The sequence below is a fragment of the Zootoca vivipara genome, chromosome 11, assembly GCF_965207765.1.
Source record: "Zootoca vivipara chromosome 11, rZooViv2.hap1.1, whole genome shotgun sequence".
Taxonomy (NCBI): Eukaryota; Metazoa; Chordata; class Lepidosauria; order Squamata; family Lacertidae; genus Zootoca; species Zootoca vivipara.
In genome coordinates, this window is record NC_142594.1 from 41,723,174 (window position 1) to 41,740,564 (window position 17,391).

A 17,391-nucleotide genomic window follows, 5' to 3' on the forward strand; every position below is an offset into this window, starting at 1 on the left:
CAGCTAGTTTGACAACAACAGCAACAGCAACAGCAACAGCAGCAACAACAACAACAACAACAACAAATACCTCGCCCATTTGGCTGGGTTTCCCCCACCACTCTGCCTTCAGTAGAAGTTGTGTACAGGCTTTCCAGTGAATGTCATAAATTAATTGCGTGTTAATTAAAACTGGTCAACTGCAAGGAAGGAGTGCTTATGATAGGCACCAGCCATACTGATAAGGAGGTCAAAATATGGGCTAATATTTTGAATTACAGTACATATCATTGGTGGAAACATCTCTAAATAGATGTTAAAAAACTGCTTCTGACTGGCATTGAGAATTGTGGATGAAGAAATCCACAGGAGAGGAAACAATATCCTCTATAGACATAATTAAGTGAATTGCTTTAATACAGTTAAAACTTTTAACCTTCACAATATTCGAAGCGGATACAAGAACTGCTTCTATTTAAAGTTTGTATGAACAGTCTATGCTGCACTAAAACTTTTACAGTGATGTAAACCATTGAAATAAATTATCTTAATTTGGTCAGATCTATATTCATTAACTGTATTACCCACCAAGGGAATAAAAGACAAATTTTAATTCTACTAATGTATTTCACTTGTGCATTCGTTTGGCACTATAGTAATTAAGGGCACTGTTCAACAACGTTCCCTTACTCTTCACTTAGGTTGAAGTCCCAGTGGGACAACAGCAAAAATTTGGCCTAACTGTGAAGTGTTGAGCTTGTAATAATTTTAGGTGTGGAAATATTAATTTTGTGAGCCTGAAACATATATTCTGAAGCACTCTAGATATTTATCTTTTAGTGCCCTTAAGCACTGTGAATTAGAACATTCAAGTAATCAGGAAACAGTGCAACATTCAGAGTATACAAATAATGAAGAATCATTACATTATGAACCAGCCTCACCAAACGTCAAATGGAAATTCACTGAGGAATCATGATGCAGACTCAAAAGTGATTTTTTTAAGAAGAGAAAGGGGGGGAAACTTAGGGATTTGCAATTCAAATATGCCCAATGGTTAGAAAAAATAATAATAAAGCATATATAATAGATTGATCAATGTGACTTGTTAAAAACAATTTTTTAAAAGTAAACAGTTTATTGGCTGAGAGCATTTCAATGCCACTGGCCCTCTTATTAACAATTACCATGTGGATTTTTACAATGAAAAACAACCTGTATTTATTGGAAGAACTAATATGGTGCTCTACATTCGTCTAATGTTTTCCTATAAGTATGTATGTGAACTATAGTTTTGTTTAACACAAAGAAATTGTTTCTAACTGTTAAATAAATTACTCCTGCTTTTTTTGGCTCCAAAAGACTAGTATTCAACCCAACACACCTTTTCAGGTTGTCTACTGATCCATGTTTTAATTACTGGTATCTACAAATTTTGTTTATGTACGTTATGTACAGGAATGGACCAATACATTTTGCTGCCTAAAGCAAAGCCATTCTGCATACAGAAGGCAACTGGACTGACAGCTGAAATGTACTTCAATGCTGGTGATGGGACAACATCCTCTACTGTGCCTGAGGGCAGCATAATAGCTAGTTTCAAGAGTGCAGGACAGGCTTTGTGGTACACAGAGCTTGCCCTCCAACACCTTCACTCGCCAATCATCAATGGCCACTATCTGCCATGTGAGAAAGAAGAGAAGCATCTTTATATTTTATATCATTTATTTGCCTTTGCCCTTTAGAACTGTAAGACACCTTGGGTTTCTTGGCAGAAAGCCAGTACATAAATGCAATAAATAAATACCTCGCCTCTGCTCCCTGTCTCCCATGTCATGCACGCTGCAACAGGGGAGAGCACGCAAGCCCAAGGCTCATACTTATAATGCTAAACTGTGGTTTAGGGTTTTAAATCAACCTCTAGGACACTGGTGATCAGTGGTGAATTTAGTGCCTTAGCACACACTTGTTTAAATAACAGCAATATTATTCTCAGGTTGCTTAAACTGGCCAGGGATATTAGCTGATGTATCGCAAGCCTGTGGTAACAGTTGGATAAGGAGAAAAATTGTATTTTCTAAATGTGACGTCACAGACACTCTGAAGGCTATCTGTTGTCATAACAGGTGGAGATTGCATTGCAGGGGGAGGGGGACTTACATATTCAAAGCAGAGCTGAGCTTCAATTTCTCAGATAATAGTATTCTGAAACATTTTTATATGGGGAGTGGGTTCCCCTGAAAAAGAATGCAACAAGTCTGTCTGAGATTCTCCCAGAATGAAGAAAGGACCCATAGATTCTTTAAAAACATATATATACATAGATAGGTAGCTAGATAAGATTCTTGCAGGTAAAGAAAGAACAACCCAGGAACCTAGCACCTCATTCAAAAGGTTTAGTTCTCCTTAACATCTAGACCAAGATCATGGCCACTGGTCCCATCACCTCCTGGCAAATAGAAGGGGAAGAAATGGAGGCAGTGAGAGATTTTACTTTCTTGGGCTCCTTGATCACTGCAGATGGTGACAGCAGTCACGAAATTAAAAGATGCCTGCTTCTTGGGAGAAAAGCAATGACAAACCTAGACAGCATCTTAAAAAGCAGAGACATCACCTTGCTGACAAAGGTCCGTATAGTTAAAGCTATGGTTTTCCCAGTAGTGATGTATGGAAGTGAGAGCTGGACCATAAAGAAGGCTGATCGCCGAAGAATTGATGCTTTTGAATTATGGTGCTGGAGGAGACTCTTGAGAGTCCCATGGACTGCTAGAAGATCAAACCTATCCATTCTTAAGGAAATCAGCCCTGAGTGCTCCCTGGAAGGACAGATCGTGAAGCTGAGGCTCCAATACTTTGGCCACCTCATGAGAAGAGAAGAATCCTTGGAAAAGACCCTGATGTTGGGAAAGATTGAGGGCACTAGGAGAAGGGGACGACAGAGGACAAGATGGTTGAACAGTGTTCTCGAAGCTACGAACATGAGTTTGACCAAACTGCGGGAGGCAGTGCAAGACAGGAGTGCCTGGCGTGCTATGGTCCATGGGGTCACGAAGAGTCGGACACGACTAAACGACTAAACAACAACAACAAACATCTAGAAAATAGAGAGGTTCACCCAGGGATAGTATTTAGCTGCTCCTAGTGCACCTCTCTCTGGTTTTAAAAATCAAGCGTGTGCCACTTAGCTGCAGTAGGCTATCCTGCAATCTTGCAGGAATATGATGGATTGTTGGGTTATTGCTCTGTATCTGTAACTGCTGCATGAAGAATCTCGACATTTGGCTAGCCAGTCTCCTCATTGCATATGAAGCTGGCAATATACTGTAGTTATTTCTAAAGCAAGTAGTGGTTTTCACAACAGGCTTGTGTATTGGGTACAAAACACTGCTTCACTTTTTCCTGAAAATTATTTCTGAAGGATTAAACACTATTATACACCACTAATATCATTCCTGGAAGAGATCCATAATTTTTTACATGACTTATAGAATACACAGGCACCCTTAATATACAGAGTGCCTGTGTATTCTATAAGTCATGAACTCAACATTTTTGCAGCCAAGAATGGCAAAGAAGCTAATCTAGGATACATCATTTTATGGGGTAGAATTAAAGGAAACCTTTATCTCAGAGCATTCATGCTTTCTTCAAGAAGTGTGCTTTGTAATATAATGTGGGGTGATACATATATTCAAGCATATTTTCCTAACCAGCAACTACAGATGCTACTCTCTAGTTCACCAGGCTTCAAAAAAGGGGCTGCCAATTATTTTACATTACTGAAAATTGTGATAATTTGCACCTGAGTGGACAAAGGAGCACACACACATTTTCAAATGCTTTTTCAGTGATCAGATGATGAGGTCCAGAGTAGTGTAATGAACAGCAGCAATTTCTTTATATAAAGGGTAGCTCTGTTCTCTTAATAAGTCACTCTCTGCAGCCTTATGCATGTTTGTTCATAATGGTGCTGAAGAAATAGACAATCTGCTAGGAGAGCTTGCACTGACAGTGAAAAAATTCTGAAATTCTCTGCAAAATGAGGAAGGAAGATGTAGTCTCTTATTCCTTCCCACAAAATAGAACTTCCATGCTGTGAATTTAAGAGCCACTACGGAGCACTGGTTGTCTTGTCAGGCTACAACTGGGAAGACCCAGATTCAAATCCCCACTTAGACATGAAGTTCACTGGGTGAACTTGCATCAGTCACTATCTTTTAGTACAGCAATAGATAACATGGTACCATCCAGATATTTTTGAATACCACTCCCATGATCCCTGATCATTGGGCTGCAGCTGATAGGAGTTGAAACCCAACGACAACTAGGCAGGACCTGAGTCATTACATAACATAAAACATGGGTAGAGAGTTTCCTGGGGCATCCAGAGATGTAACATTGCAGGATTAAAGCCAAGTCACAGGGGTGGAACAGACTTCCTCGGAAGGTGTGGTGGACTCTCCTTCATTGCATGTTTTTAAGCAGAGGTTGGATGACCATCTGTCATGTATGCTTAAATTGAGATTCCTGCATTGCAGGGGGCTGGACTAGATGACTGTTGGGGTCCCTTCCAGCTCTACAATTCTATGATTCTAATTAGTCTTTGCTGAAAAAGAGACAAGCCTGATCCTCTTCAGAAAATACAGAAATAGATATTGAGTTCACCACAAGCCGAATAGGCTGGCTGGCTGGCTCCCATTCATTCACACTGGATGATTAATAGATGAATTACAAGCATTGCTTGTGTAAGATCCTATAATGGGTTCCAGGGATCAACTGGATGATTGCAACCTCCTGCTTGTGGCTAGCATTTGCTTGGGTCAGCACTGGCTCATCATTTATAAAGCATAGACAAGCTAAGTAAAAGCAAGTACTCTTTAGCCATAGAGCAAACCTAGTTTGAACAACCAAGACACTACAGAGGGCCTGGTGTAAAGTCATTGTTTGCCAAAATAGATACACAAAGTCCATCACCCCGGGCATGAAGAAAGCACATTACTTAACTACTATGCCTAATAATGATTGATAGACCTAGACCACATGATTTTCTCTGAGCTGTAGCTCAGTGCGTGGAGCATCTGTGTTGAATGCAGAAAATCCCAAATTCAGTCCCTGGCATCTCCAGGCTAGGCAGGTGAAGACCCTTCTCTGAAACTGTGGAAAGCCACTGCCAATCAGTATAGACAATAATAAGCTAAATGGGCTGACGGTCTGACTCAGTGTAAGGCAGCTTCCTATGTTCCTACATCCTTCTTTACAGTTGTTTAAGCCAGTAACTCCCCTTGTTGTGGCAAAGGGGCTTGAATAACTCCAAGGAGCTATGAGCTATGCCGTTCAGGGCCACCCAAGATGGACAGGTCATAGTCGAGAGTTTAGATTAAATGTGATCCACCTGGAGAAGGAACTGGCAAACCACTCCAGTATTTTGCCAAGAAAACTCCATGGACATTTTAAAAAAATGAGAAGCTTTGAGAAGCGAGTATTTCCAAGGCATGCTCTGGTTCATGGGGTCACAGGGAGTCAAACACGACTAAGACGACTAAACAACAACAACAAGCCAGTAACTATAATCACTTCTACAGCAGTGAATTCCATGCACTTCGTAAAGTAGTACTTTATTTTATGGTTTCTGAATCCACTGTCTGTCTATGTAATTGGGTGCCCACAATTCCTATGATTATGAGAAAGAGGGGAAAGTTCTCACTCCCACTTTTTTTTCTGTCATGCCAAACTTTATGAAGCTCTGTCATGTTTGCTCTTATTCACCTTTTTAAAAGCAACAACAACAAATAATTTAGTCTTTCCCCCATGGAAAGATGTTCCAGTCCTTGATCATTTTGCTTGCCCTATTCTAGTAGTAAAATAAATTTTACGGGATAGGGAGAGTAAAACTGGGTAGAAGGCATTCCAAGCAGTTCCAACACAGATTTATATAAATTCACTATGACACTAGCCATTTTATTTTCAATCCAGTTTGTAATAATCTCTAATGCTGAATGTTCTTCCTTCTCACTGCCACTGCAGGCACTGAGGTATTCATCACCACTCCAATACCCTTTTTCTGAACTGTCACAGCAAATTGAGTTCCTATAAACATATGTATAAATTTCTTGCCTTGTTTCAACATGCATCATTTTACACTTATTACAATGAATCTCATTTGCCATTTTGTTTCCCATTCGTCCAGGTCTGGAGATAATCCTTGGGGATGATTTGGCATCATCCACAAACTTGAGTACATTTAAGAGTAAGGCTCCCAATAATGCAAAGAGATCTCGCATCAAACAGAGTGCCAGCCAGATTAGAAACAGTGTGCACTGCATCTGATCTGATTAGACCACCCACATCTAAGGTAAAGATAATGTTAATGCAGGACCTTCCAGTTTAATTAAGTCCACCCCTTGGTGAAGAGAAAGATAAGAAGGGTGGAGGAAGAGTGACATGCTGTATCTGTCACAGGGCGAAGTACCACCAGAAACTGCCCAATGTGTTTACAAGAGTAAAGGTAAAGGGACCCCTGACCATTAGGTCCAGTCGTGACCGACTCTGGGGTTGCGGCACTCATCTCGTGTTATTGGTGTACAGCTTCCAGGTCACCTCACTCTATAGGCCAAGGGAGTCAGTGTTTGTCTGTAGACAGCTTCCGGGTCATGTGGGTAGCATGACTAGCCACTTCTGGCGAACCAGAGCAGCACACGGAAACACTGTTTACCTTCCCGCCGGAGCGGTATCTATTTATCTACTTGCACTTGACGTGCTTTCGAACGGCTAGGTGGGCAGCAGCTGTTAAGTAATCCAAATTCCACTAAACAGACATAGCATATTAAACACTAGAAAAATGTATGCATTAAAGATTTAAAACAGGGGGAGGAAAGGGGTTAAAACCAGGAATTCTCCTTGCATCTGGTCTATCATTTACAAGCCTCATCCTCACCCTCCACAGTGTTATGCTCCATTCTGCTCTCATTATAGATTTGCTTCTACTGTTCATGCCCTGTTAAACAATTTCAGTTTAATTAATTACCCCACTGATATGAAATCACCAAAGGATCCTTTGTTTCTAGGTACATACAGACTCATTAACATCAAATTTAATAGATCTTTAAGGGGGGAGAGCCCACACATACAAAAAAGATACTCAGAAAAAGAGGTGAAAAGATTGCTCTGTTAAGTAACACCATTCAAGTATCTTTTGATATCACTGCAGATCTCAACAGCAATTGTGGGCTTGGAAATGCACAAAATACAAAACTATCAGAAATATGTAAATGGAATACCTTTTTTTTTTAAAAAAAGAAGAAGACCACTCTTAAAAACTCCCAGTTCAACTTGCCTTGAAAGATGGATTTCTAGTGTTAACAATAAGAAACCAATAAAATGGACTAGGTGGGAGCTGACAGAATTTTCACTCTGAGCATCAGCTCTGCACAATCAGGCTTGAAGATGCCAAAGGTACTGTACAGCAGTCTCATACAATCCATCTATTGGTGGACTGTACTACTTCAGACTGTGCATGGGGAATTGAAACCTGAATGCTTCCCCATGTAAACATCTCCTGGCTGGTTGCAAGGCTGGTCTCATTGCAGCCCATTTATACTAGAAAGATTGTGCAGGAGGAGGAGAACTAAATTCAACCAGTATGATAGAGAGAAGCAGGGATTTTTTCAGTTGGAACTCACTCAGTTCTAGCACCTCTCAGGTGGGTACCCATTGCCATTATAAGAGAACAAGCGAGGCGCTCATTGTGAGTTCTGGCACCTCTTTATTTAATAGAAAAATAGCACAGGATAGAAGGATTTTAAGCCTTAGTTCATAAATACCAGTTGTACATGTGCTGGGATGTTTTTATGTGTGTGTGTGGGGGGGGGGGTTATCAAATGGAAATTACCCCACCTAAAGTCTGTAATAGTACAGGCCTGTAAGAGACGCATTGCACAATATTGTGTTTCAGCTCTAACATTGGCACACATGCACCCACAGGGACGTACCCTGATGCCCACAAGATCTCCTCGCCCGCCCCTGAAATGGCTTTTAAAAAGCAATCTATTCTAGCCAACAGAATAGGTTGCCATGTGTGCTTGGCTGCAGCCTGTGTGCCGTGTGATGCTCACAACAGTGTCTCCCGTCTGAAATGCAAACATGGGCCCAAAGGTGGCAACCCCTGCTAGATCCAAAGCATTTGCATCCAACTTGTTTTCTGTTAAAATATTGCCATATCCTTCCAACATGACCCAACAGGATGCCCACGCTAACACCACTACCATTTAAAATATAGGTAAGGGCACATGGCGTTCTGCGTGCCTGCATAAATAAAGGTTTGGATTGAACCTGTGTTATCTAAAGACACGTATGTTACCTGTTCTTGTCTCTCCAGCCATTTATCTACCATGGGATGGGTGGCACTTAGTGAAGAGCGAGCATTGTCCCTCTGAAACTGGGTAGACCAGCTACTGGTGTCTCGTGGGAGGCTTCTGTAATTTTCATCTTTCTGTTTCAAAACAAAAACAGGGAAGAAGGTGATACAATTTAAAAGCAAAACACAAAAACACTATCTAAGGGCACTAACCATGCAGCAGGTTTTCAAAAGAATGACACACCAGAGACAGACTAGAAATGAAACAGAATGTATCATTTCCAAGTTTAGGTCTCTATAGAACAGCACTGAAAGTCTACGTATGGCACTTTTATAGCAAGTGTGTCCTAGGGGCTGTTAAAATGCAATATGCATTTGCACACTCACAGGCTGCTATGTTTTCCCTACAGCAGTTCTGGAAAACTCATATGCAAAATGGACCTTCTCTTTAAAAAAATATAGCAGTGGTGCAAACGCTATGGTGAGTGTGTTAGAAAACTGCAGGTGAGTGAGTGTGTTAGAACCTGTGTTCTACCAGGGGCTTCTAACAGCTTCAAATAAGGTGTAGCTATTAAGATTTAAGGCAGGGAGAGGTATAGAAAGTGGGGTTAGTTTTAAAGGAATATAGAATATTAAAAACCCTGACAGACTAGTCTTTAATCAATAGGAATATTGAAGTGCTTAAACACTTCAACACCAGAGTACCCTGGCTTACAGGTTAAGCCTGGATTCTGCTAGCGGAAAAGGACAGACACAGTTTCTTCTGGGAAAGAAAAGGCAGAAACAAGTTTTTCTCAAACTATGTTTATGTTGAATCCAGGGAGAAGAAAGAAGGGTCCAGCCAATGGGGAAGGATAGCAATCCTGCTTGGGACAAAGACAATCCTAGTACAATCTCTTTTGTGTTATGTTACATATCTATGGGTGCAAACCTTAAAGCAATAAACAGCACTCTGCCTGTTTATCTGTGCCCTCTCTGATACATATGTGGTTCTGGTCCCCAGACTGAAGCACAATAAATATAAAAAAGGGATTAAGGTCCTATTAAAATGCACAATGGGGAAACAAGAGGCAAAGTAGCGAGTCACGGAAAGGGCCCTCCATAGTGGAAAGGGAGCTGGCTGGAATTTAATAGTCATCCAAAGGCCTTGACAGAAAGCAGCAGGTCAGGTGTATGGCAGAATATTGCTTCTCGTTCCATTTCCTCTTTGTGTCAAAAACCTATCTGCAACTGCTAAGAGCCAACAGCAACTATTTAAATCATCTGATGTGGTGCAAAGCCAAAGCAAAATCACAGTTGGGGAAAAGAAATATGACTTGACGTGAGGGAAAACCACTTTAAACCATAATTTATTGATGTGACCTTGTCATATGACAGATCTCCAGCTTCTCTGAATGAGCAAATGAGCATCCTTGCAAGGAAGACCAGGTGGATAATGAACTCCCACTACTATATTGATTGGCAATTACCATTTTCTATACATACTTCTAGAACAAGGCTACATAATCCTATTCTATGCAAAGAATAAACCTCCAGACAGCTACTTTTAAATTATCTCAGAACAATATGGGAATTTCAAAGCATACATATGTACTTCAGTTCGACATCTAATTATGGGCTACAACCTATTTTTGCAGAAGTGGGACTTTCTGTGTGAGAGCTAAGGTCTAATTCTCAGTGAGCTGTACCACATAAAGATGTACGGTAGGAAGATTCCTAATGAGTCCCCTGCATATGAAACAGGAACATGTAGCCTAAAGTAGTACAGCCCTGGCACAAGTTGACCACCCAGTGAGAATTAAGTCGTTCGTGGGTCCAGTCACGAACGACTCTGGGGTTGCGGCGCTCATCTCACTTTACCGGCCGAGGGAGCCAGCGTACAGCTTCCAGGTCATGTGGTGTCAGGGGACCACCACCAGCGATCAGCAGAGAGCCCAGCCCAGTGGTGCCGGGCCTCTCCGACAAGGAAGACCCCAGCGAGAGGGTGCAGGAGGAGAGGGATGCTGACAGCTCAGAACACCCACAGGGGAGGTTTCTGGGGAGAAGCAATTGAGCAGCTCAGGAGGGGAGGGGAACGTTGTCCCTCCATCCCCCCAGTTACGCAGAGGGGGAAAGCATTGGGAGCAGAAGAGGAGATTTAGGGCCCCAAGGCTACGTTGCTGGAGGCAGTCCCGCCGACCGGCACTTCCGGATTCTGACTGACTGAAACGGTCATGGACTTTATTGCTCTACCTTTTACATATGTATATAATTGTTGTTGTTGTTTAGTCGTTTAGTCGTGTCCGACTCTTCGTGACCCCATGGACCATAGCACGCCAGGCACTCCTGTCTTGCACTGCCTCCCGCAGTTTGGTCAAACTAATGTTCATAGCTTCGAGAACACTGTCCAACCATCTCGTCCTCTGTCGTCCCCTTCTCCTAGTGCCCTCAATCTTTCCCAACATCAGGGTCTTTTCCAAGCATTCTTCTCATGAGGTGGCCCTTCATGGATCAATGCCTTGTCCCCTTCATGGATCAATGCCTTGTCGTGGTGAAGGGGCTTGAATAACTCAGAGAAGCTATGAGCTATGCCATGCAGGGCCACCCAAGATGGACAGGTCATAGTGGAGAGTTTTGACTAAACATGATCCACCTGGAGAAGGAACTGGCAAGCCACTCCAGTATCCCTGCCAAGAAAACTCCATGGACAAAAACTCCATGTATATAATAAAACTCTGTAAAAGCCAGTTACGAAGTTTGGAGCCTTTTACTCGTGTGAAGACACCTAGGCACCCTGACATGTGGCCAGCATGACTAAGCAGATTCTGGCGAACCAGACCAGCGCACAGAAACACCGTTTTACCTTCCTGCCAGAGCGGTACCTATTTATCTACTTGCACTTTGATGTGCTTTCGAACTGCCAGGTGGACAGGAGCTGGGACCGAACAACAGGAGCTCACCCCGTCACAGGGAGTCGAACCGCCGACCTTCTGCTCAAGCCCTAGGCTCAGTGGTTTAACCAACAGCACCATCCGCATCCTCCAGTGAGAACTAGGTCTTACCAAATGCTTTGTAATCTCAGCACAATACCTTGTATAGCCTCTAACTTTTGACAGGGGGAAAACAAATTATAGTTGACTTAACAGGGGGCAGGGCAGACAAAAAAATGAATCTGCAACCTGGGGATCACCAATGAGCTGTGAATATTGCATTCTGTTCCTTGCTCATGGGCTCTCATGCATGGAGTTTTCCATCTCCAACAGGAACTTTCTGCAAGTGTTCTTCTTCTGTTTGTGTGATGAGACAATGTGGACATGCTAGCTAGAACTTCTCTGTGTTCCAAATTATTTTTCCTACTGGCATATTATTCATATCCCACAGCGGGTAAGTAGCATAGCTGCCAAGTTTTCCCCTTTTCTCGCGAGGAAGCCTATTCAGCATAAGGGAAAATCCCTTTAAAAAGGGATAACTTGGCAGCTATGGTAAGTAGGTGGGACTCTATGTAGGGTTTAGATTATATATGTTAAAGCAAAAACAAGAACAGCTTAGTGCTTTGCTATACAGATTTCATTCTGACAATTATTTGATGTGTAGGTTATAAACAGTGTTGATGTTTGAACACATAAGCTTTTCATTTGTTATAAATGCTGTTTTCCTGGGCTATATGTTTGTCACAGGTCAAGTGGAGCAGACAGGAGGAAGGGATGTCCAGGCAGGATTTTTGGATTCTGGATTTTCGAAGGGCGTTAGGAACATTCTTCTACCAACTATTTAATCATCCAGTGCTTTACCAGCTGCACTGGCTCCCGGTGGAGTACAGGATCAGGTTTAAGGTGCTGGTTTTGACCTTTAAAGCCCTATGCGGCTTGGGACCCTCGTACCTACGGGACCGCCTCTCCTGGTATGCCCCGTGGAGGACCTTAAGGTCCACAAACAACAATACTCTGGAGATCCCGAGCCATAAGGTGGCTAGATTGGCCTCTACTAGGGCCAGGGCATTTTCAGTATTGGCCCCAACTTGGTGGAATGCTCTTTCACAGGAGACCAGGGCCCTGCGGGATTTGTCATCTTTCCGCAGGGCCTGCAAGACAGAGCTGTTCCGCCTGGCCTTTGGGCTGGACTTAGTCTGACCCCTGTGTTTTCCTCCCTCATGGCTTGGATTTATGGACTACTTAAAATGAGGCTGCATTTTAAATTTTAATACTGTATTTTAATCTGTATTTTAATTAATTGCTTTTTATGCTTTATTGTAATTTTATTGGTGATAGCCGCCCTGAGCCCAGTTTTGACTGGGGAGGGCGGGGTATAAATAAAAATTTATTATTATTATTATTATTATTATTATTATTATTATTATTATTATTAAACCAGAACCATATTATTTGCACTGCTGCATGGATATTTTCACTAAAATTGTGAACAATGGCTTACCAGGATGGTGCAACTATGCAGGTTCCCAGAAAGAGCTTAACCATGTGCCCTGGCTCAGATGGCATGCTTAGTCAAAACATGGCTTAGTTCACTGTGACACAATATTTCAAAAGACCTGGGAAGAACAAAGTGACTGTGAGTAACTCTCTGGGAGTTTGCATGATCATGCAGTCCTGGTTGTTGGAGAACGCCCTGGGGGTGACCCAGCAGCCCCAAACTCCGAGCGCCCTCTGGTATCCGCAGCTCTGGAAAAGGCATTTCTCTTCTTCTCCAGTGCGCTTCAGCGACATATATCAAATTATATAGGCACACTAATCTTCTAGCATAACACAGCAAGAAGCGTGAGACATCGTAGACCTAACCTACGTATTTATTTACATACTACTTACAGACAAAGAAATCATGGCGTTTTCTCTCTCTTGCTCAGAGAGGGAAACAGACAGAAGTAAAAGCAACAGTACAGTACAATAGTACATACAGCGGAAGAGATAAGACAGGCATGTGATTTACACCAATCTCATCTGCAGCATCGGAGGCGTGAAATACTAACACTGGTATGCAAAGAGAGAGAGACCGACAGACTCATTTCATCATGCTTTCAGCAGGTTTCCCCTAACATACAGGTGAGAATAGTCGAAGGACCAATATGCAATTAAACAACAACTCCCACCCCAGCAATTTTCATCATGACCTTTGAGACAAAGGCCACTTTGGAGAAATTCTCTTTACTCAGCATGTCAGGCACATGTTTCAAGGCTTCCTCTATAATGGGGACATAGAGACTAATTGTGTCAGTCAGCGAGTGACTTGTTACAAGTGTTTGTATATATTAAATGAGACGGACACCATTGCTTGGCAGTCTCTATTCCCCTCTGGGTAGATTCAGTTTATTTTATCATTCTACAGTGCAATTTAACACTCTGCCTATTTCCAGATGATTTTAGAGCCATGACCTTGTAAACTAAAGCAGACAGGACAGGTGATGTCCCCACGACATACAGAGGGGCCAGCTCCAATGGCACAATATCAGGGATCTATTAATCTTTTATGTACGCCACCAAAAGAATAATGGAGGAGAAAGAGAGCACATGCACACTGTAAAGATTATTCTAATACAAAATAGTTAAGGGAGGATGAAACAGGAAGAGTATTTTAAAAAATAATAAAAATTTAGTTCTAATTATTAGGGAGACAAGAGGGGGAGAAGGCATTTATCTCAGATTCTTCGATGAAAAGCAGGACCAGAAAATCTGCATTCTGAGAAAGATATTGGGGGGAAATGACCACTTGTTACCCATCCCGATTATCAAAACCCTTTCAAAACTGCCTGCCTCTGCAGCTCTATGAGTAAAACTAATCTCTTACACATAAAGAGTAGATGATTAGATAGCAATGCTGTGAGAAGATAGCAGACCCTTTCATAAGCCAGTGCTGTATTTTAATTCCAGTGCCCTTACACTCATAAAAAGCTCAACATCCCAGGTTAAATGTGTTTCCCTGATACTTTTTTATTATTCTTTTTTTATTATTCCCTGATACTTTTGAATGATAAACAAGGTCTGACTAAAGCCAAAAAGTTTTACAGAAAAGGCAATTATTAAGGTCAGTGGTGATAAATGGCTCTTCCACTAAGCAACCAATATTCTGTTTCGACAGTTGGCAGTGGAGAATATGAACCATACCTGGAGAATAAAGTCCAAGTCAAAATGCCACAGTCATTTTATCTTGTTTACAAAGGAACAATCACAAATGATATCCTGCTTGTATGTACACATGCAAAACCAAAAACTCTGAACTTAAGTACAGTTCACATTGTTATTTCTCAGGCCCCAAGAGCTCTGATGAATTCCACTCCCACTCCCCAATTCACTCTCCACTCATTAATCTCACAGTAAAATCTCAATAAAGATAATGCAAAACAAACAAAACAGCATATGGTGATTGATGTAGTGTAATTACAATGCACGAGCTGGGCTTTAATCCTGCTGGTAGTTTAATAAGACCAAAAAAATGAAGAGACACAAAACTGTTTGTTTCCCCCAGGTGCATTTTAAAGAGGAAAAACTACCATATACCACAAGAAATACTGCCTCCTTATGTAGACAATAATTCAAAATAATCCATCTGCATTATATCTGCTCTGCAAATCCTATGCAGTCAAGATGAAATTCACCTAAGAATCAATTCCAACTTCTTTCTCAGTATTCGTTATGATCACATTATGCTTCTAAAAATCCTGTGGCAGCATTTACCCATTATGCTTAAACCAGGGTTTAGTAATACATGACCAAGCCACCATAAGCCTGTGTGAAATACTACACTTGGACACTTCCAGTCCCACCTTTTTATCCAAGGATCTCACAGTTGCACACTTTCCCATCTCTCCGCATTTTAATCCTAACAACCCAGTGAGGTGACGAGTTAGGTAGGTTAGGCTGAGAGCCAGTGGCTGGCCAAAGCTCACGCAGTGACCTTCATGCCCAAGTGGAGATTTGAACCCTGGTCTCCCAGGTCTTGGTCTAACACTAACAACTATACCACACTGACACCGTTCGATGAGCACTTCAGGAATTCTGCCCACTAGATCTTGCTTTCTTTTAAAATGCTGTTAAAATTTTAAGTACAGTCATACCTTGGTTTAAGTATGTCTCGGTTTGAGTATTTTCAGTTTAAGTACTCCGCGGACCTGTCTGGAATGGATTAATCCACTTTCCATTACTTTCAATGGGAAAGTTTGCTTCAGGTTAAGTATGCTTCATGTTAAGTACAGAGTTCCGGAACCAATTACACTCATACCTCGGGTTAAGTACGCTTCAGGTTGAGTACTCCACGGACCTGTCTGGAACAGATTAATCCACTTTCCATTACTTTCAATGGGAAAGTTCGCTTCAGGTTAAGTACACTTCAGTTTAAGTAGTCCACAGACCGTCTGGAACGGATTAATCCACTTTCCATTACTTTTAATGGGAAAGTTCGCTTCAGGTTAAGTAGAGACTTCCGGAACCAATTGTGTTTGTAAAACGAGGTACCACTGTATTTATATGTAACTTGGGGATATTTTCTTGGTAAAAGGCAACAAATAAATGCAACAACAGCCAAGTTCTAGCTCAGGGTGGGGAGTTTTTGCCCTCCAGATGTTTCTGGTCTACACCTCCCATCAGGCATGGCCAGTGGGAATATGGGAGTTGCAATTCAGCAGTATGGGGAAGGCAAAAGGTTCCCCAACTCTATTCTATTCCTTTTAAGAATCCTATCATTGTAAGATCAGTGGGCAACTCCTTTTTCTGGAAGGGCCAAATAGAAATTTTAATCCTGTTCATCATCTGCCACTTCTCTTGGCATAATGATGGTAAGAGAGAAACAAAAGCAGAAATTAATTCTGCCCCAAAAGGGGCACTCTGTGGCACAGGAAGGTGTGTAAGTCATGCTGTTGTGTGTGTGTGTGTGTGTGTGTGTGTGTGTGTGTGTGTGCTTCCTATCTATCCAGTTCTCGTTACACGAATGCCTAGCAGGCCAATTTACTTGCTGACAGGGACAGTACTTATATATCGCACTAGCTCTCAAAAAACAGTTATCAACCATGGGGGAAATGCATAAGTCCTAATGGGAAACTCACTAGGAACTAAAAACTTCTTTCCATTTTGAAAAACAGCAATGTTGAAATTCATTCTTATTTTACACAGTAAATAGGATTTTAGTTTCATTCCACTACCATCCCATGCCTCCCAAAACATTAGCTGCTACAACATAAAAGTAATGAATCCCTACACAACAAGAAATAAGATAATAAACTCTCTCTTTCGCACACATGCTCTTTTAATTTTATTTTTATGTCTGCTTTGGTACATTTGGCTTTGAGTATATTATCCCCATATGAAAAGCAGACAATAGATTATCAAGTTCCATATATATATATATATATATATATATATATATATATATATATATATATAAAATCTCCCCCACAGAAGTGGTATATACCTTTCCCAACATTAGCTAGCTGTGTTAATTGCTTTAAAAAATTAAGCAATTGTGAGACATTTTCTCACTCCTTGCAAAAGTACAGCTCCGCTTCTCATTTGACAAGGACTTGAAAACATTAAAGTCTGACAACAGAGTCAATTAAAGTTTGGTTTGATTTACCCTTCATATTTTCAAACTTATTAAATTGCAGATTTAGAATTTAGTCTGAAAAGTTAATTTAAGTGCAAACATCTTAATGTTTTGATTCCGGAAGTGGAGCCAAAATAAGCAGTTGCCACAAAGATGACAATGGTATCTGTATCACCTTAAAGGCTAACTTTGAGCTCTCATAGGCAAGTGACCATATGTCCACTGACATTTTAAAAGATTCAGCAGCTTTTCAGGATGGATTTGGGTTCTGGGTGATGTTTAGAATTAAAAACAAGAGTCATTTCTCCTTTTGTCAGCTCCATAACTATGACAAACTGCTGCAAGGTGCAATCATACCTTATGGCCTGGATCCAAAGAACTGTGTGGCTATTTCTGCATTTTCAATGGAGCTTTGGATTTGCATTTCTTGATGGCCCCAGGACAGGACCCCTTGGAAATAGAGTCCTCTGATAACTGTAGTTCTGAGGAAGAGGCGGACACACTCCCTGGTCTGTCCCATGTGGGTGCATGGACAC

At 41.5% G+C, this 17,391-nt stretch overlaps 1 protein-coding gene across 1 annotated transcript in view; it reads right to left on the reverse strand.

Moving 5' to 3' along the window:
• Positions 1–17,391, reverse strand: part of PARD3 (par-3 family cell polarity regulator) — a 561,410-nt gene that overhangs the window by 311,353 nt on the left and 232,666 nt on the right. Inside the window, exon 5 of the mRNA XM_035129013.3 lies at positions 8,336–8,467. Within this exon, the coding sequence (XP_034984904.1) occupies positions 8,336–8,467 (132 nt within the window). The remainder of the gene's footprint in view (positions 1–8,335; positions 8,468–17,391) is intronic.